At 41.3% G+C, this 21,669-nt stretch overlaps 1 protein-coding gene across 3 annotated transcripts; it reads left to right on the forward strand.

Annotated features, from left to right (window-relative positions):
- Positions 1-1,556: 1,556 nt before the first annotated feature.
- LOC143121202 (uncharacterized) lies at positions 1,557-21,037 on the forward strand. Of its 3 annotated transcripts, XM_076281590.1 has the most exons (23): positions 1,557-1,797; positions 11,996-12,058; positions 12,945-12,974; positions 14,684-14,752; positions 15,510-15,566; positions 15,778-15,804; positions 16,040-16,105; positions 16,321-16,347; positions 16,584-16,649; positions 16,931-16,957; positions 17,191-17,256; positions 17,458-17,484; positions 17,712-17,777; positions 17,991-18,017; positions 18,271-18,312; positions 18,561-18,596; positions 18,808-18,828; positions 18,980-19,054; positions 19,197-19,223; positions 19,433-19,492; positions 20,498-20,518; positions 20,693-20,767; positions 20,909-21,037. In XM_076281590.1, exons 1-23 carry the CDS (start codon positions 1,722-1,724, stop codon positions 21,013-21,015), a joined length of 1,158 nt encoding a protein of 385 aa, XP_076137705.1. In that variant the 5' UTR covers positions 1,557-1,721; the 3' UTR covers positions 21,016-21,037. The 3 variants fall into 3 exon arrangements, with proteins under 3 accessions (XP_076137705.1, XP_076137706.1, XP_076137707.1); XM_076281591.1 differs by lacking the exon at positions 16,321-16,347; XM_076281592.1 differs by lacking the exon at positions 15,778-15,804.
- Positions 21,038-21,669: the final 632 nt, after the last annotated feature.

Consider the following 21,669-nt stretch of genomic DNA (forward strand, 5'->3'; position numbering starts at 1 on the left):
GTATAATGCAGAGGCTGGTGAAAACTGTAGAACATCAATCCACTGGATGCCAATAAAATACTGAATCTTTCAGTATTACAGTGCCATAGAATGTGCGCTGATCAGGTGTGGAAAAAGAACGCACTCCTATGAAAGTTAGTGTCTTTCGCCTGCCTCTTAATGCCTTCACAATATGCTGATGCTGACCCTGGAAAGTCACATAAAAAGTATCTGCTGGCTACGAGAGCAGCTATCTCTGGCAGTCCCACAGATATGATGGGATCTGTGACCTCTCTTGTGTGCAGAAATCCTTGCCAGTTCTGGCAGGGATGGCTGTAGGAGCATAGGAGACCCAAACTGGATGCCTTTCTCTTTTTTTTCCCTGGGTAGCGGTTTGGGATGGGGTGGGGTGTTGTTGGGTTGAGCGGAGCTTCCCGCTGGAATTTACCAGCGGCCCACCTCTGTGAAGTTCCTGGTCAACTGCACGTGTAGCCTGTAGGTCACCTCTAGGTTTAGGTCGAATGGAACAACAATGAAATGGCTGAAGAGAGTCAGGCAGGTATGAACACCCCAAGACAAAGTGAAGATCCGCACACTGTAGAGCTCCCATTTAAGTACTTTTAATTTTTATTTTGGTAACGTTTCAAGCCGTTACGGCCCTTCCCCAGACTTCCGTGATAAAACCGTGCTTTTTCAGGTATGGACATCCGCCCATAAATTCACGTTCTAATCATAAAGCACAGGATAAAGACGTGCAGTGTTATTTGGTTGGTAACGTAGTGTGTGCGTAGTGTGAAGGAGCTTCCTGGAGTGTGCCTGCCTGTGCCCTGCTGCATGGCAGCCTGCCTGCCAGCCATTGGACCGGGGCCCTGACAGAGACGTGCTAACAGACAGACCTCTGTCACGGAGCCTTCTCCCCTGAGAGGGTTTCTCACTGCCCTGCCAGAGACCCCCTCACCCCCCACCCCCCTCTCTCTTTCCTCCTCTCTCCTCTATCTGTCTCTCTGTGTCTCCCTTCACCTCTCCCTCTCTCTCTCTGTCCAAAGTGGGCAGCACTATTTCCAGTCTCTCCACAGCTGGTCTGTTAGTCTTTTCTGCTGATGCTGCTCTCCCTCTGTTTGTCAGCAGCTACGTAAAGAATATAATGCTTTTGTGAGTGACTTTCGTCCATACGCTGTGTCCTATTCCCAGAGAGAGGCTTTACGTCCCAAACAAAGCTGTCCTCTAAGGATAAGGCAAATAATTAAAACAAGATTGCCTTTAGTTTCTGCTCCCCTCTTTTCACTTGAAAGATAAGTCCTCTTAAAATCCATGCAAATGTTTGGCAGACAGTAAAATTCATTTCAGACAAGTGGGTGGGAAAGAGAGAGGTCTCTCCCTCTCCTTCTCCCTCTTTCTCTCTCTCCCTCTTGCACTCTTTCTCTCACTCCCCTTCTCTCTCTCTGTCTCTCTCTGTCTCTCTCTCTCTCTCTCTCTCTCTCTCTCTCTTTCTCTCACTCCCTCTCTCTGGCAGCAGCCTGCATTGTTGGCAGGAGTGTCCAGAATAAAAACAGCAACACCAGACATAGGAGAGAAAAAAGTGAAATGATCCATTGAACTGAAAGTCTTTGCCCTTTCTTAATTACGTCGTGTCCAGTATCTTTTGCTTTTTTTCAAAACTTTGAGTACTTTATGAAGTGGTAATTAGCTTGTGGAGAATAAAACCAGCTGATTTGGACAGGGCTGGGGCATTTTGGAGTGAGATGGCTAACAGCAAGGTTGTATCACTCCTTCTCGGATTCCTCCTCCTCGCTCTGCTTCAACCTTCCCTTCAAGGAGGTAGGTGTACAGTTTTAGGTTTATGGCTCTCTATAGAACCGCACCACATACCCTGGCAACAGGTGCAGCTCTCTTCAGGCTTATACATTCAGTGTTTTCTAAAAGCTATCACTGCTTTTAGTTTATTGGCTTTTTAAAGTGCAAAGTTACATTTTACCCCTAGTCATTTTACCTGATGAAATGCATGCAGTGAGCACAGTCCAGACCGCGGAGAAACATTAAATAAACACAGAGGAGAGTTCAATGGGATGCAAAATTAGTTTAACTTTAAATTAAGACTTGGGACCGTGCATCATTGTAGTCTGTATATTGTAGTGTGCTTTATTACCAACATGCCATCATTTAAACTAGTGCATTACCCAGGAGCAATAAAATTAATACAAATATTTGCTACAAGTATTTTTAGTACTTTAGTTAGTTCTGAGAAGCTTCACATCACAGTTTGTAAAAAATCTCTGTCAGTACTGGTACTGTGGGTCCAGGACAACATACCGTGTGCTACATTTGGAAGGATGTGTGCCAATATGATGCATTACTACTGAATCTAAGTCTTGCAAGTCTTTCATGTTGAGATAGATAGATAGATAGATAGATAGATAGATAGATAGATAGATAGATAGATAGATACTTTATTGATCCCCAGGGGAAATTCAAGAGGTAACCCTGATACTGCACAATTATTGAAGATCTTCATTTAAGGGATTTAAACTTAATCCATCCACAATACCCACTCGTTATTTTAGTATAAGTGTAGTTATAAGGTTATTTGACATCAAATTCTAGTTTTATTATTATACACTTAGAAACCCAGTAATTTTATGTAACAGCCATGTCACAAAATACACTGCCATTATGCAACATAAGATGATCTGTCAATAGCCCTTACTTTGAATCTCAATATCCTGAGCTGTTCTCAAAAAGCTTGAGAGTGACTTCATTGTTGCAGGCGCACAGCTCTCGTACACATTGCATCAATGAGTCTACAGCTGGCGCCTTTTCCCTGTCAGTTTCATCATGCAGAATAACCCATAATAAACTCCCCAGTGGACAACGCTGCAGCTTTGAGCGTACCGACGGCTGTTGAATTGACAGCTTTGGCAGCCTCCTCTTGTGTGTGTTCGAGTTGTTTCGGATGCCTAGTTCCCTTACCGTACTTTTTATTACCATCATTCATTGTTTTGTTTTTTTGTTTTGCTTTTTTTTTGTTGCTTTTGTTTTGTGTTTTGGAACTGAGGCAGAAACTCTGAATGAGAGCAGAGCTGCAGAGAGTTAGAGAGTAAACAGCATTATCCACTCCAAAGTCGTGAGTTTCCAGTCTTCCAGTGCTGTTTCTTGGACGGGACTTGCAGAGTTGTTTAGCTTCAACTGGAAAGCATGCAAAGGTCTGCTGCTGGCTTAAACACAAAGCCAGCCTCTCAGTGATTTATTTACTTGCTCTGAATAATTTCTGTGGCACTCATTATTAGTGTATCTATTTTCAAGCTGTTGTCTCACATATATATTTCAATGCTGTCTCGTCTGTGTTGCATGTGTTAACGGAATGCATTTTAAAGCTACTGTGCATATATTTTCTTTTAATACTGTAGGATACGTTTGCAGCAACCTATGCATTGTAGTTTCCACATCTCCGCAGCAGATGTTATCAAAGCTATATATAAACTATGCTCATCTGTGAAGCACCTGCTAAATGTGGAGACATACATTAAGCTGGATTTCGTATCCTGATTTTCATTTTTTCCTATTCATATGTTTGTCCTTACATGCGAGGGTGGTACAACTGCAGTTGTTCAGTTCCATTGTAGAGAAACTCTCTGGGCAGCTCCATACAGACTTAACAACATCCTCTCTCTGTTGTGAACATCAATATTGGCTTAAACTGCCTTTGATCCTTCAGACATTTTTTCCAAAGGTGTTAAATTTGGTTTCATGTGGCAAGAGGACCAGTTTTATTGCAGCTGCGAATTAGGGCCAATCACTACTTCATGCCAATATCATCAAACCATCCCCATTAAGACCTACAGCCATAAAAAATATCGCTGCTGGTGTCCAAGGGAATATGGTTGAGAGCTGTGGAACTTCGGCTTGTTTTTCTCTGTAAGAGTGAAACAGATCAGTGAAGGCTAATGTAGTCATAGCTGGACAGAAATAGTGTTTTTTTCTCCTTGGATGTCATCATTCTCTGTTGTTGTCTGCTAAGGGGGTGATTTCAATGCATTGTACTGTACGAGCATCCGTCAGACAAAATGGAAAGGAAGTTTGCTGTGATCAAGTTGCAGTAAATCTCGAAAGACAGGGCAGCTGGGAGTTAACGCATTATTTATGTAGCAATTGAGAGTGGAGGGAGCGTGAAGCCAATGCATTTCAGTGAAGTAAAGAAAAATGTCCCCAGTGTCTAAAAGAGAACCAACTTTGACAATGTCATAATCTGACACTTCCCACCGTCCATAGTCAGAAAAACCCTAAGGGGTTAGTATAATTATATGCTGTTTTGTTAGCATTCTTATACCTACATTCTGCAATGTATCACTCTAAACTATGTCACATGGATAATTCCAGGGTAATCAGTCTTTTCTGAATACATGCCAACATTTGATCTACTAACATAACTTTTTTTTCAATAATAGGCTGTACTGTGTATTACTCATAGCTTACAGCTTCAAGGACATAACACAACTGTAATGGAGGTGGAGTGATTGCTTTGTTGATAGTGGACATAAACGACTCGAAAGTGGAAGGCCAACAAGAAAAGGTTTCAAAAAAGAAAACGCCTTGAGCTGGCTTCCATGGAAGTCTCATAAGAACTTAGGGGTGAATGTTTGCACAGTACCGAAGGTAGAGCTAAGGGGTCAGCTTCAGTGCTCTGCCCAAAACTTCAGAAGCATTTTTTAATCCATCAGTTCTCCCCATCACTCACTCACATGTCCCTGGCTGAAGTTGAAGGCGGGTGAAATCATGGATGAGATGGTGCACCTCTGATGTGAAGGGATGTGAGGTGATGATAAATTGCTCTGATCCACTCTCGGTCCAGAAGTCATTATTTTGGTGCTGTGTTGGTGCAATGGCCTTTTTTCAGGGCCCTGATGATTTTGTATGGTTTGGCTTGCCAGTGCTGGCAGAGCCACAAGAAAAATTAATGTGACACGTCTCGTCTCGTGGTTTACCGGCAAAGGAAGCTTCAAAAGCAGCAGACGCGCCCGGCACGTTGCGGCTGTACAAACTGCACAAATTAACCCTGCGGTAGCCTACATGCACATGCACGTCTTGTTCTTGAGCATTTCAGAGCTTCCCGAACAGTGTGGAAATGCATGCAACTTATTCTTATCTTCATAATACTGTTTCTGAAAAGCCTGAAAAAAGCACACTGCCGACTATGAATTTGTATTAGTGGGAGAATAGAGCTATCTATCCTGAGACAAGGTTCAACCCATTAGTTCATTCTGCTTGCCTTAAGAGCTCTTGAAAAACCAGGCCAGCATAAACCGTTATATGGTGACCTCAACTCTCAACACCACTTTGCTATGGACTCCTGGCTTGTTGGCAAGGAACAGCATTGGAGTACTGTTGTCGATAAGCAGTTTCGTTTTGCAGTATTAATTTATTACTTGTCGTAATCACTGTGAGGCCTATGTTAACAGGCCTGTCATCCAGGCAGCTACAGTATATCTTCGTCCCGCATTGAAAACATGCTTTCTTTCACAACACGCAACCCTGAAGTCATGACAGAACAAAATGAGACCCCAGGGAAATCACTTGAGCTAAACATAAGGAACGCTGCATTGAGTCTATAGAAAATGCTCCATCATAACACATGTAAGCACTGACGGAAAAACGCTTTACTATCAGCTGGGCTAGTCCAGGCGCTCTGAGTGTGGCAAGCACCAAGAGCAGACTTTGGAATAAGTGGACTGAACGGAAAAGAGAGATGGAGATGTATCATGTTTAGAGTGACTTTTGTATGCATGTGTGAGAAACAAATGAGGTGTGAGGAGGGTACTTTATGCACGCATGTTTAGGACTTTCAGAATTAGGATGAGATCAACTCTCTTCATAAGGATGGGATCTCCATACATCAAACTAGGCTCTCATAAATGTGGAACAGTTTTGTTCTTCACCCTGCCAGATCAAAATAGGCTCTTTGACAAAGATGAAATATAAAGTGCGAGTTTCCTGTTTGTTTTATATCCGTGACTAATATCATAGAAGGAGAAGTCATTTTAACTCTGGTGCTCTCTGCCAATGGTTTGACAACGGGGTACACTTAAACCAGATGATTTGTTCCAACTTGTCTGAGCATGCTGCGAATTCCCCAGAGTAGGCCCAGATCCTGCGAAATTACATGGACACTGGACAGTTCACAGAGATGGTCACTGAAGGGTGTTTTTCCCCTTCCTTTTTCGCATAACCACTATACTGTCTCATCTCCCAGGTCTACAATGAACCTCAGTCTGCACGACCATGGACTGAGCCCAGTAAATCTACCCTCCTACAAAATGTTACATCTGTGAGGCATTTGGAGAAGCTCGTCAATGTTTGTTTTATGGTAATCATAAAGTGCTATTGGGTAATGCAGCTCCACCAGATTATGTTTTCATGGCATTTCCATTTTATTTGACATCAGGTTTGTTCTCGTCATGTCCACAGTCTTATTGAAGGTAGGACGGCAACAAAACCATCACTCTGAAACTATGAAGATGTACTTATCTTGTCTTTCAGAGAACAGGCTTACTTTAAATAAATAAGTACAATAAGTTTGTCATGGGATTGTCGGTAACCCTATTTGCTTTAACTTTAGTTCAATAAATTAGATCACCTGGTAATGGAGGCCATCCAGTGTGACTTAAGCTATATTGGGTAAAACATAAATCTTCTATTTATTACTTTTTCAGTCAACCTAAATAGTCAACTACAAGTGTGGTACTGCTGTTGTTTAGTCAGTGTATTGTATTGTATTGAATTGTATTGTATTGTATTGTAGGAGTTGGTAACGTCAAATTGTTGTGAGCCATTTTCAACTCGGAGGGAAATATGAGTTGAATTCTACTTGGCCTTCAATTGAAAGCATTGTTGTAACATAAGACCACTTGGCAGAAAGCAAACCGGGCTAGTGGGGTAGAGTTTCCTCTACTCAAGCTGGGAAGCTACAGTTCCTCTTTTTTCCAACATACTGTATGCATGGTTTTAACCAAAAAATGAAACTTGTCATCTCTCTGTCTTATCCAATTATTAGCTAGAAGATGCCTCATCAATCATCTTTTGTGATGGAGTCAAGAAATCAGTGCGAGTCTTATGAGACCCTTATGTGGTGTGGGAAGAGCAGTCATGCATTCTGTCTGTGGTTAGGAAGGGATCAGTGCAGAGCGTCTGTGCGACCTCCTATCCAGTAAACACCAGATTGTAACGGGAGTTTTGGATAATCCTGCAAACATCTGAAAGTTGTCCAGATGACCACGTTGGTTAGTCTCAAAAACTCATCTTAGCAGAGTCTAAAATGCACCTTGTGCCATTGAAGAAAAAACACTTAACAAAGGAATATAACATAGCAAGATACTTTTCCATTTTTGGTTGAAAATGAGACGCACAAGATAATGTGGATGTGTGAGACTGGTATTTGGCTGTTCTCCAAATAAGAATATACAAGGGGGTGTCATTTTTTCGCCCCATTTGGTATGCAACCTCATTCGAGGGATTCCACAGTACTTTAAGCCACTGAAGCAGCCTCAGAATTTTGGTTTGACAGAATTTCAAAACTTTAGCAAGTGAAAGAAATGAGGGGTTGGTGGGGACAGGACAGGAGTAGTGGTTGATGACGGCCTCAGAGAGAACATGTGACGTGGGATTCTTTTTTTTTTCCAGGGGTGGTCTGGGAATTTTGCAGTTCATCACTTGAAAATTTACAACATCAGATTCCACCTCTAAGCCCTGAGGTGCAGGAATGCATGGCTTTGGCCAATGTCTTCCCCCCTGGGAAGCTTTTTTCCTAATTCTGCTCTTTACTTTGTCATTCCTGGCAGGTGAAAGTCAGCCAAGACGTTCAAAGGCGAAGCCCAGACCATTCAGATGAGATCAGAATCCCACCTCTTCCTTAAATCACTGCCGCCTGTGTCTGTCGTGTGTTTATTTGACTTTGCATGCCGCACATTTGTGCTCTCTGCACCACAGATGTGTCAGGCACTTGTGCTGGAGGGCGCAGAGCCTGAATTCAGATATCGCTGAGATTCACTTCTTTTCACTCTGCTTTCTACTTATTCTCTCTTTTCTCCTTGATCTTCCCCTTTTTGTTTTGTTGTGGGGGCACACACTGTGCCAGAACCCCCCACCCCAGACGCCACATGATCTCTGAGGGAGAATGCAAGGGCCACCATCCAGATCTTGTCAGCAGTCTGAGATAGTGACCTAGCATAGAAAACAAATTAGGCTTTTTGTTTGTCACCTCTTCAAGAGAACCATTTGTTCCCTGAAGAGGCCTGTTTTATGTTTTGTTTTTGGATTCAGATAAATCGTTTTGGCCATTTTATTTAGCACCACAACACCATGTTTTATGAGGGTAGAAAATCCACTTTAGAGAATGTAGGAAAAAGGACTAATTTTTCTTGCTAGCACTGCTGGGCCCTGGCCACTGCTTGTTTGGACATATGCATTATATTTAGTGAGTCTCACAGCAATTAACTGTGCAATATACTGTTTGACACCTGAATTGTGTACTGTATCACCAAAAAAACCATAACATTCCACCTATATCTTAATCAGATTTTTAAGCATTTCAGTGTTTACTGAAGTTAATCCAGATGCTCATAACTGATGTAATTTCATAATAATTTCATTTCAGAACAGTTTAAACCAGACTGATTAGATCAGGACTTGGCAGATCAAAGAGTGCTCTGTAAATCAAATATATAACATATGTTTGCCCATGCAGTCACCCAAAAGCCTTTAATTATGTGACAGTTCATAAATCATGACCGAATGTCTCTATTCTAAGGAAATATTCTGAAATATGGGCCTAATGAGATTGCTTCTCATGACGCCTGTTCTCATGACATAAGCATATAGTACATTTTATTATATTATATGTTGGCCTAACTGGACTTTTCTGAATTGTGCATTTATGTGCATTATTCAACATCATCTTACTTCTAAAAATGGCACCTCATCTGAACGGAGATGGTGGAATACAATGACACTAAGAAGGGTTACATTGCTTGAGATCATAAGCCTCTACATTTGGAAAGGGGAGTGAATGGCATTTCAAATTCAAAAGCTGGTGACCTAGTTTACGAGCATTCACATATAATCAACACTGGCATGAAATGGGCAGAGAAGTTATACTTAATTTGTTATACTTGAATGTTTGATCGGTACTTGAAGATTGAAATACCAGACATGTTCAAGTAAGGTCTCTAAAGACCTTAAAGATAGTTGGAATAAGTAACAACAATGAAGAAAACTGGTGTGACAGATGCTAAGTGGCTTGTGACATTGACTGTGAGTAACAAGCCTAGCTTGTTAACAGGCCTAATGCTAACTGACTACAACAAGAATAATCATTTTGTGCACCACAAAACCCACTTCAGAGCCATATGCTTACAGTAGAGAGCCACATGTGATCAAGCTAGCTGACAGTGCCTCAGCTGACAGCGTCGTCTGTCTTTCATGGGGTGGCCTGTGTGGTGGTTGGAAGTATGAAACCTCTGATGAGGGTGGGCCACCCAACCTCACGGCTCCTTATGGCATGACTGATTACTCACCATGACAGTGAATTATTCACCATGATGGACCCAGGAAGGTTTCCGAAACGGTCCATTATGGCGAATCAAAGTCTTCTAATGCAGCATTAGCAATGTGCACATAGCATTTTGTTGGATAAATGTCCAGTGAATATGTAAATGCACTAGCCCAGGCTATACAGTAAATGTACACTTTAGTTAAAAGATGAAACACAGGTTTCACATCTATATTAATGACTGTGTGAGCAAAGACCATCTTGGAGTGCCTCATTTTTCTGTTTTCTCAAAATAACCTTGCATAAGTCCACAAACGAGTTACTAGGAGTGCTGCTTGGGTAAGAGGTGTATTCCTCTGGTGCTCTTCAGCTTGGAGATCAAAAATGTTTCCCAAATAAACAGTAATTCTGAGGCATTCACAAGGAACATAAATTAAAAAGCTGCATAACTTTGAAAGTAGGTATGTTTGTTGTTTGAGCCAGTTAGGAAGTGTTATTCGTACAGACGTGAATAAAACCTGAGAGAAACAGACACAGTGTTGCATGGCATCGATTCGAGGGCATCGAGGACAGCAGGATCAGACCATGGGACTGAACCTCCTGCACTCTCTCTGAACTCTGAGTCAGGAAATCCTCCCTTTGATTCTGAGATAAGGGTCTGGCTTTCTCCATGGAGAACAATCACGTTAGCTCGCTGGACCAAGCACCAGCGCTGCCCATCCTGAAGGCTGGGCCCAGCAACCCTTCTGCCCTCCAAGACTGTAGACATTGTTTTGAGAAATACTCTGTAAATCTCTGTGATACAGGTCTTAATCTGTTCAGTAATTGCTGATTGCTGTGAGCCAAGACGATAACCAGACACTTGTTCGGAGACACTTGATAGGCACTGATGTTGTGGTCAGATCTCCGGAGGGATTTTCTTAGTAGCTCGTGAAATGCTGAGAACTTCACACTTGTGCCGTGCAGTCAGTGGATTCGTTCTTGGGTATGTTGCAATCCTGAGACAGCTTTGTTGGAAGTGTCAGGCTTGAGAGTTCTCACAGTCAAGCCAAGACGCTAATTCCACAAGGCCAAAGGGTTGGAAATCTGATCGCGTTCTAGACTGTTCCAACTCCCCTATTGTCCCTGTTAAAACCAGTTTGAAGGCATCCTTTGTGAAGATCTATCAGTTTGAATATGAGATCATTTATTATTCGGACGATATGTCTGCCACAGTATTTCAAATAAATGTTCAATGGAAAAGGTCTCTATATTCCCTTGTAAAAGTGCATTGTGAAAATAAAGAGCAGAGCACCATACCAAGCGTTCTGTTTTAATATGCAGATCCCTACTGGCATCGTCTTTTGGGTTGAAAATATTGTTTTTCTTAAACAAAAACAGACTGGATAGACTAAATATTTTCGACGCCATCTAATCAAATTTTGTGCATGATTTTAGGATTTCGAGCACAAATAAAACCATGCTGAAACATGTCCTCCCTCAACCTCTCTCTCAAAACACGAATGCTGGCCTGATGCTCAGGCCCTCCTTGGTCTGCTTAAGGCAGCATTTTTCACAGTTTATGCTTAACTTTCCACCAGAAATACTGTACATGTATGTGCAAGCTCATTAACGCACTTTGTTCCATTTGTTCATCGCCTCATTCGCTTGACCTGGTGCCAGCACTGATCTGTAATCGGAGTCAAACTGTAAAACGAGACCAGATTCTCTTGCAGCCATACAGTACTGCTTCTCCCCTCCACTTTAATTGGATTTGAAGGCTTGCTTGCTCAATTGTCTCATTAAGCATCGTGCAAGAGGACTTGATGGAAAGATTTCATGCCTTCAGTGTAAAGGGTAATTCAGCATCGGATTACCTGTAAAAGACATTGATTGCACCATCTCACTGACAATGAAAGTGTAAATGGTTTTGGTCTAGCGAAAGAACATACAGTAATTCTCTGTAATTCCCCTTAGGTTGTATGCATTGCCTAAACTGAGGAGACAGAGTGGTGCAGCAGTGTGCATGCCACACAGCCCCCCTAATAAACACTCGAGAGTCGTGGACATGTGGTCTACATTAATTGGCCTCCAAACACATGTAAAGCCCATTAAATATGATCTCCATCATCGTGAGGGCCGCTCTCATGCAACAACAGGGCCCTGTGACACAAACCAGGTTTCCACCTACAAACGCACGGTGACTTTATAACTGATGTCTGAACTCATAGGGTCGTTAGGAGTCTTGCAGGCAACAGATGCATGTTCACTGCAGGTCTTTGTGTAGATTTTTATAAACATTACATTACAATCATTACAAGATTACATCTCTGTAAAACAAGTTGACCTGCTAGGACTTGGGAGGCACTGTCTATTTCCCTAACCTTTTAGACAAACCTAAGAGTGTTATACAATGTACACAATTTTGAAGTAAGCATGAAATGAAAAAGAGAAAAAAACTAAAAGTATCGCAATATGTCTGTGTTTTTTTTTTTTCAGGTGTGTATGTCCCAGCAGGAGGTGTCGGAGGAGGTGCCGGACCAGGTGCTGGTGCTTACCCAGGTATAACTCATTTCAGAATGTCTCAAGGACAAATTATCAGGATAAATAAGAACATGTGGAGATAGTTTTCACTGTACTGAGTATAAATATTTATGGAAGAAAGGCAATTATCATAATTGTTGGTTCTTATGCTGTGCTCACAACATTACAAAACCCTCTCTGACCAAACCTATTATGTTGCTGCGAATGAATGTAAAAACAACATGTAATTATAATTCTTAATGCCATGCTTACAAGGATCAGTCAGACAGCATTGCAAAATACACACAAGTTGGACAGTGTAATCTAAACTGTTCTCACATTTCTATTCCAACCGAATCTTTCCCTGCGGAAAGAAACAGGGAATGGGGAATTCAGTTAAAGATGGACGACATCTATCATGAATTTACAGCTTGTCAGTCAGATGCAATGGTCTGCTTCGACCAGAATTAAAAGTATATTGCCTGAAACAAATCCATCATGTTCACTGTCACAGATTTTGTGGAAACAGGCCTTACACCTCTGCTCTATGCTAATCTAATGCTCTGCGTCGGTCGATGGTACATCTGGATAAGCCATATCCATCCTTTTTTTTTTTAACATCACGGGCCGTAAATCCCTGTGAAGAGCAACATGAAGGTCGAGCATTGCCTCACTTTGAAGGGTCCTGCTCCTGAGAAGATTTAGAGCCGGCTCAGCCCTATGTTGGCCAGTGGAAGTAATTACTCCAGTCAGCCATTCCCTGACACGACACAGTCTAGATGATCTAAGCTGAGCTACAGGGAGCATGCACTTGGGACAGCTGAAGTAAGATGTTAACTGCTACTGGCTGAAGGGCATAAATCTCTCTTGTACACATTTTCATATGTCTGACATTTAACTGTATGTTTTTATGTGTATACTGTAGGAGCAGGGGGATACAAACCAGCGAAACCTGGTAAGTCTACATGGCTTCAATTTTTATTTACAAGATAGTAAACCAATAAGGCACTCAATTTTTCCGTTGATGTGATTTAATGGTGATTAAAATGTGAAAAAAAGGATAAGCCCAGGCAAGTGTCATCTGTTTGGTTTATGAGTTCAAATCTTTAAGTGTTGCCTTGTTTATTAAAATGCTTTACACTCTGTTCCAATCAGTATACTTCATGTTAATGCAGCGTGATGTGTGCCCTACGTACTTACTCGCGTAGTGCGTACATTTCATCAGGGTAGTGTTGTGTCAAATCAAACACCAACTCTGTGCCCATAGCAGAAATGACGATCGCAATATTTAAACATAATGTTATGGTTGTCTTCTATTTGATAGCGGCAAACTTTGTACTTTGTTAAACGTTAACAGTTTAATGTTATAATAACTTGCTTATACATCTGTAAAATACGTTTTCCACCTCTGCTACTCCAACTTCCTCAAATGCCATTATCATGAGTTTGAAAATTGCTCTCCACTTCCACTACGTAGCCAAGATGACAACCGCTGAGGAAGAAAAGTGTTCAGCATTCCACACTGAAATTTATGACCGTTATGAGTACACCATCCGGTTACCTAAAGCATACTAAGTGTCGCCATTAATATCAGTGTGAATGCACTTATGCACTCAAATAAGGTATTGTAAGTACAGTACAGAATTACTGTATGCAGATTGGAACAGAGTGTTAGTCTTTATTTGGCAGCCATGTTGCAGAATGGATCATACAATTTTACAGAAAGAAAAATTAGGCAATTATAAGTGATTTCATCACACTTGAGGTTATATGGGCTGTGCTGCAAGGTCTAATTGTTTAGATTCGATTAACATGAAGTATTTCAGCCAATGCATTGCACCGCTGCAGACATCTTCAAAGAGATCACCTCATGAGCGAAACACTAAACAGCCACGCAGATGGAACAGTACAGTAAAATTTGTCAGTAGGCCTACGCCTGATCAGAAATTATAGCAGAATATTTTTAAGTGATGGCTTTGTGTTGGGCTTACTCAGGCCTACTACTTGTGGACATGTTGACACAACTGTAGACATAACTGTTATGGACTAACACGATTTGTTACTCACTGATGGTTTAGAGGCACTGGAAAATATCTGGGGAGAAAAATATTAATATCCAATACAATCACGGCAACAGTATTACAATACATTTTACATTTCCTGCTGCAAGACGTTATACTGTTTATTTGACCTGGTTTTCCTACCTCTTACCCCAGCATCTCCAAAGCCTTGCCCAGAGGCAACTCGAGACATGTCTATCTAAATCCACTTGTGTTAAGATATTAAAAGCAGAGTGGCTGTTATATTTGGCCTTGCTACTTATCTCCAAATGGCAGCATACATTCATGGCATGCTCATACAGCTCTTTGTGCCTTTGTGCTTGATACAATCCAGAAATAGACAACAATGGCACTCGTATCAGTTCTGGTAGCAATAAAAAGCCAGTACTTTGTCCACCATTAAGTCAGTTTACAATGTGCTACAACAGTAAACCCAGTCATTAAGTACTTTAGCTTTTACTCTTGTTAAACCCATTGTCCATCTAGGTGTTGGCCATTCCATTCTTGCACATGCGACACATATCACTTTGTGAAAATGAGAGCTGTTTTAAGGAGGCCTAATGAGAATGATAAAAGACCATAATCATGCTTTTCTCTTCATCAGCATATGGTGGAGCAGGAGGCCTGGTGCCAGGCGGAGGAGCTGGAGGATTAGTACCTGGAGGATACGGAGGTCGGTTGGTGGCCTGGCCATGCTTACAGTACTCACTGCTTGCCGAATAGATGGAGGTCCTAGATAATAGCTGTGTGGACCACTGCTGTGATAACACCCTTATATCATCATGGTTAAGATGATGTCTTGTGCAGCAGCATCTGGTTGCCAGAGGTGGATGAAGTCATCGAAGATTGCACTTATCTTTTAATAAGTAGATCAAGTAAACTGAGTTCACTGTCATCTGAAATTTCAGAATTGACTCAGGAGTCATTTTTGTGCTCTTACTTGAGTTTTATGACCATGCTATGGACATTTGTTAAGCAATGTGTGATTCATTTGTAATGTCCTTTAACAGGAGCTGGTGCAAAGCCTCCTAAACCAGGTATGCCCAGATTGCTGGCAAGCAGTTATATTGGGCTAGATAGGCACTAGGCACTGAGGAAATACAAGTAGACAAGGATTGAGTCTATTCAAGGCCAAGGGTTGAAACCAAATAAATAAATAAAGCTACAGACATATGTGGAAGATTAGATTGTTCCTTTATATCCCAAGTAGAAGTCAGAACCATGCACAGCCCCACCCATTGTTGTGATACAGGTAGTTAGGAATTATCATCTTTGCTCAGCTGTTTGCCCTGAGTACTGGTGTACTGGTATACGACGTGCTTCAGAGGTGTTATGTTCTCCATGAGAGATGTTATGTTCTCCATCAGAGATGTTATGTTCTCCATCAGGGACATTATGTTCTCCATCAGAGATGTTATGTTCTCCATCAGGGTATGGCGGTACTGGCGGCCTGGTTCCTGGACGAGGAGTCGGAGGATTTGGAGCTGGTGAGTTTGAGATTTGTTTGTTTATTCATTTTTCTGGTAGATATTCATCTGTCTAGTCATAAAAACATCCTGATAAAAGCATACCGATGCTACAGTTATTTTCATGTATCTATAATGAATAATAAGAGTTCAATATTCAATAATGACTATTTTTAGTACAAGTCTGACTTTATGAAACACACTTAAGCATCAGTTTGCTACTTTTAAGCAGGTACTGGTGGAAAGCCGCCTAAACCAGGTTAGTATAGATGTAGCAACAGCAATAACATGCACCCACCTCTCACAATTGTGTATGTTGATGTATGGATGTTTTCACACATTTTTATTTCTCAACACAAATGTCCTGAAATTCCTTTGCCCACACTGGCATGGGCGTTGGGGAGAGCGGATTTTTATGAAATGATACTGTATGTTGAAAAGTTGATGATGATGATGATGATGATGATGATGGTGGTGTTCTTCCTCTCCATCAGGCTATGGTAATCTTGGCGGTGTTGGCCCAGGAGGAGCAGGCTTAGGAGCTGGCGGACTTGGGGCAGGTGGGAGGCCAAGCAGTGCTTTACATTGCCATTGCTGGCAGATTTATCAAGCCAAAACGTCAATATTATGAATGTGCTGTTTGGAATACACACAGGGAAAAGATTTCATTGCTAGTTGTTAATCAGACTAATTGCTGGTCTAAGCCCAATCAAAATGTTGAAATGTTTGATAATTCATGGTTTATTATTAAAGTGTTTTTGCCATTTTTAATCAGGAGCTGGTGGAAAGCCTCCTAAACCAGGTAAGTGCTGTAGATGTATCAACAACAATGACACGTACCAACCTCACCCTTTATGTATGGAACAGTTTCACACTTTTTTCACATTTCTCAACACAAAAGTACCACAAATCCCTTGCCTACACAGGCATGGGCATAGCACATTTCTATTATGAAATGATATTGTATATGTAAAGGTTGATGATGATGATGATGATGATGATGATGATGATGATGGTGGTGTTCTTCCTCTCCATCAGGCTATGGTAATCTTGGCGGTGTTGGCCCAGGAGGAGCAGGCTTAGGAGCTGGCGGACTTGGGGCAGGTGGGAGGCCAAGCAGTGCTTTACATTGCCATTGCTGGCAGATTTATCAAGCCAAAACGTCAATATTATGAAAATGCTGGAATACACACAGGGAAAAGGTTTCATTGCTAGTTGCTAATCAGCCTAATTGCTAGTATAAGCCCAATCAAAATGTTGTTGAAATGTTTGATAATTCATGGTTCATTATGAAAGTATTTTTCACTATTTTAAATAATTACTACTTTAACAACTTTGACTTTATGAAACATACTATTAAGCATGAGTTTGCTACTTTTACACAGGAGCTGGTGGAAAGCCGCCTAAACCAGGTTAGTATAGATTTAGCGACAGCAATAACATGCACTCACCTCTCAGTTTATGGATGTATGGATGTTTTCACACATTTTTATTTCTCAGCACAAAAGTCCTTAAATTCCCTTGTCCACACAGGCATGGGCGAAGCTGATTCATATTGTGAAATTATGTTGTATATGGAAAAGTTGATGATGGTGATGATGATGATGATGATGATGATGATGGTGGTGTTCTTCCTCTCCATCAGGCTATGGTAATCTTGGCGGTGTTGGCCCAGGAGGAGCAGGCTTAGGAGCTGGCGGACTTGGGGCAGGTGGGAGACCTAGCAGTGCTTTACATTGCCATTGCTGGCAGATTTATCAAGCCAAAACGTCAATATTATGAATGTGCTGTTTGAAATACACACAAGGAAAAGATTTCATTGCTAATCAGACTAATTGCTGGTCTATCAAAATGTTGTTGAAATGATATAGTTCATGGTCCATAATCAAACGTTTTGCTATTTTTAAATTAGGAGCTGGTGGAAAGCCTCCAAAACCAGGTAAGTGCTGTAGATGTATCAACAACAATGACACATTACTAACCTCTCAAACTTTTGTGGATGGAACATTTTCACACATTCTGAACACAAAAGTCCTAAAATTCTCTTGTCCATAGAGGCATGGGCGTAGCTGATTTGTATTATGGAATGATATTGTGTATGAAAACAATGGTGTTGATGATTATGATGATGATGATGATGATGGTGGTGTTCTTCCTCTCCATCAGGCTATGGTAATCTTGGCGGTGTTGGCCCAGGAGGAGCAGGCTTAGGAGCTGGCGGACTTGGGGCAGGTGGGAGGCCTAGCAGTGCTTTACATTGCCATTGCTGGCAGATTTATCAAGCCAAAACGTCAATATTATGAATATGCTGTTTGAAATACACATAGGAAATAGGTTTCATTGCTATTTACTAATTAGACTAATTGTTGGTCTAAGCCCAATCAAAATGTTGAAATTTTTGATAATTCATTGTTCATGATCAAACATTTTGCTATTTTTAATCAGGAGCTGGTGGAAAGCCTCCTAAACCAGGTAAGAGCTTTGAAATAAATTCATAGTTTATACAGACCTAATTTGTTGAACCACGAATTCCTTTCAGAATATGTGGGTTTAAACATACATTGGAATGTTAGTAAAATGGTAATGATGATGGTTGAATTGTATTTTCTTACCCACCCCATACTCGAGTTCTGTAAATATTACTTGCTTAATACCTTAATTATGTCCATGCATATGAGACAATGAACAAATGATGGAGGTCATTACATCATTGCTTCTCCATCAGGCTATGGTGGTGTTGGTGGCCTGGGTCCAGGTGGCGGTTTAGGTAGGAGGCCGTTTCATCACAGTCATGTCTATGGAGAGTGTTCATTGAGTGTAATGCAATGAAAGGGTAGAGTGGAATATTTATTTAAATATAAATCTACCTCTGGACGCCTTTGTGATTTTCTAAACCAGGAGGAGCTGGAGGAAAACCTCCTTAGCCATTTAAGGACTGAAAACAAAAGTGTTTGCATGATGATGATGATGATGATGATGATTATGTTGAAGATGATTTGTTGCATTCCTTACCAGGATATGGAGGCTTAGGAGCTGGCGGACTTGGAGCAGGTACATAGTACACGAGAACAGCATGAACTCTCACAGAATGCATATTTCCTTTGTGATGTGTGTATAGTATAAGAGAGAATATACTCTATATGAATTGTATGACAGGTTTTGTTAAAGGTAGACTGTTTTCAGTTTGATTATATTGGTATTCCTAACCCTACTGAATGGTTTCCTTGCATCACATAAACAATGTACTTTTCTTTTCAAACAGGAGCCGGTGCAAAAGGCACAGGTAAGTTCTGCGAAGTCAATAACGATTGAAGAGAACATTTCTGCACTACTATACACTCTCTTGTAAATGTCACAGGCAGGTTAAGCTAAACCAAAGCCATTTCCTGATATCTGCTACTCCAGTGACTTGTAAATGTGGTCCTCTCCATCAGGCTACGGGGGACCAGGCGGCCTGGTGCCAGGCGGTGTGGGAGGAGCAGGCTTAGGGGCCGGAGGACTTGGAGCAGGTGGACTGGAACTTAATCACTGTCACTTCAAAATGTTTTCTGCACACTGTATGACAAATGTGTAAAAGTATGCAGACAAGTTCAACGGTGTAACTGTCCGTGTGTTGTATTCAGTGTTGCTCCTTTGTCTCTTTGTAAGCAGGAGCCGGTGGAAAACCCCCAAAACCAGGTAAGAGCTGGGAAAAGAGTCAGATTGCACCTTGTCACTTTGAGCTCTGCTAATTAATTACCAAGGCATGGGCTAACACCTCAACGATCATTTAATGTTGCTAACAATTGAAAGGTGTCAAAATGACATCATGGTGGTGACGGCACTGAAATGGCATTCGAACAAAGGTGGCAGACGCATGCTTAGTCATGGTTTACCCTCCTTTATAGGGTACGGGGGAGCCGGCGGCTTGGTTCCAGGTGGAGTTGCGGGAGGCGGGCTAGGAGCAGGTGAGGCCTAGACGTGTCATTACACATGTCTGCACGTGGTTTGTGTTGCGTTGTGTTCCGATCTCAGCGGTGGGAATCGGCTTTCCAGGGACATATCCCGAGATTTTGGAGGCCTTTGAAGGATTCTGGGACCGTCTCCTTTTTCCACATGTTATCGTGCTCTCCCATCGTGTAATAAGACTGGACATCTGAGCGGGCTGTAATGATTTAAGATGACCGATGCGATTACAATGAATAATCTTTCTTTAACTTCATTTGCTTTGACGTCAGTGGGAAAACATTCTACTGTAATTTCAAACTCATCAGTCCTCTTTTGACCTGTAACCTTGGATACAGCAGAGACAATATAAGCCATAGTTTTAAACCACACCTGACATGTCTGTGTTACTCTATGGGAATATAAAGGGCTCCATGTTTTCCAAGGGATTTATCCTCAATTTAATGTAATCCAAAAATGAACCATTAGTGTTTTGTTAGATGGAATAGAAAAATATTTTGTCACAGATAAAAGTGATTTCGAAGTCATTGTTTTGTCTGTACGGAGCTATCATTTCATCATTTTCATGAAATTTCCTTCCTAAGTAGCCATTCTACTTTAAGCCCTAATCTGTGCCCCATTATATTTTCATACAGTTTTATATTTGATTTGGCCAAATTAGACAGCAAAGAAGGATGTTTGATGGACAGATACATTTCTGTCCAAAGTTTAAAAGAGATTGTCAGGATACTGTATTTTAGCATTTTATATGGTAGTTACACTTATAATATTAGAAATTGTTTAATGCTTCAAAATTCTTTCATACAAAAGAATTCCCCTTTCTTGAATTTCCCCTTGGGGATCAATAAAGTATCTATCTATCTATCTATCTATCTATCTATCTAAGCCGTTAACACAAGTGCCAAAAAGACATAGTAGGTTTTAGATATGTAAAAATGCTCTGTCTCAGAAACATTGCACAACATCTCATTCAAAAAGCTAACCAGTTATTGTATTTCCCTACCCAGGTGGAAAGCCTCCTAAACCAGGTAAGGTCCAATAACATTGCAGCTCCTAGAGTTCTTGCATGTTACAGTAAACACGTCATGTATAGCTCTGTGTTGGTGTGACTGTGAATTCAAAGCATTTGACATAAATTGAATTTATTGTTTTAGATGTGAGAGCAGTGGCATGTTATAACATCCTCTGCTGTTTTGTTTCAGGCTATGGTAATCTTGGTGGTGTTGGACCAGGAGGAGTCGGCACTGGAGGTTTGGGAGCTGGAGGACTCGGAGCAGGTACTGCAACCAAATATGAGTTTAATAAACTTGCTAATAACAGCAGCTAAATGCCTTAAAGAATTATGACAGCTTGTGAATTTGTTAAAACACTACACACGATGCATGTGTTGTACTTACAGTCCTTTCCCTTTTAAACAGGAGCTGGTGGCAAACCTCCCAAACCAGGCAAGTTTTTATTAAGCCAGATCTGCTGCAATTACCTTTTTGCCTTATCGTTTTGTCTGAAACTTTATACCAGTCATTAAGTGCTGTTTGTGTCAAACAGTTTCCTCTTGTCTTGTAAAACCTCCACACCTGGGTTCACTTACACGCATCCAGTACGTCTTCATTAGTCTTAGCGAGGTGTTAGCGGACGATGTCAGACTTTTAATGATGGGCTAATGATGAGCAAAAGGCTCGCTCACACCTGCCGTGCCGTCCAACAGGATACGGGGGTGCCGGTGGCCTGGCTCCAGGTGGCGTCGGAGCGGGAGGACTCGGAGCAGGTGGCAAGTCTTTCCCGTTAAACTCAAGAGACTTAGATTTGAACTTGAAGATCAAGTTTAGCGTGCCTTGTACTATGGTGTGCTCGATCACACGCTTTTTGACAGCTGTTTGGCAGGCTTTGTTATTAAAATGGATGAAGTAGGTGGATAGTGATGACAAGGAAACTACATATCGATAAAAATTCTAACTTTCACAATTTATTATGGTGTCTACGTAGGAGCCGGTGGGAAGCCGCCTAAGCCAGGTATGCACTCCAAGAAGTCTGAAACATTAGCATTCAACATCACATCCAAAAATCTGTCTGTTTACAAATCATGTATCACAAAGTGTATAGTGTTGCAACTTATGGGAATTTCGTCGGAGGGGATATGGGAGTTACTTGTATCACAGCTGTTCCCCTAAGAGCTTACATA

This window comes from Alosa pseudoharengus, unplaced genomic scaffold (assembly GCF_046254945.1).
Source record: "Alosa pseudoharengus isolate Yale_2024_CS ecotype anadromous, Long Island Sound unplaced genomic scaffold, YU_APseudo_1.1 YU_APseudo_1.1_scf_13, whole genome shotgun sequence".
Lineage (NCBI taxonomy): Eukaryota > Metazoa > Chordata > Actinopteri > Clupeiformes > Clupeidae > Alosa > Alosa pseudoharengus.

What these genes read in the sequence shown, in the direction of transcription:
- LOC143121202 (XM_076281590.1), top strand. Translation starts at nt 1,722, where the DNA reads ATGGCTAACAGCAAGGTTGTATCACTCCTTCTCGGATTCCTCCTCCTC. An exon ending in TCAACCTTCCCTTCAAGGAG is followed by an intron (nt 1,798 to 11,995) that starts GTAGGTGTACAG and finishes TTTTTTTTTCAG; the next exon opens with GTGTGTATGTCCCAGCAGGA. An exon ending in GGGAGGCGGGCTAGGAGCAG is followed by an intron (nt 19,493 to 20,497) that starts GTGAGGCCTAGA and finishes TTCCCTACCCAG; the next exon opens with GTGGAAAGCCTCCTAAACCA.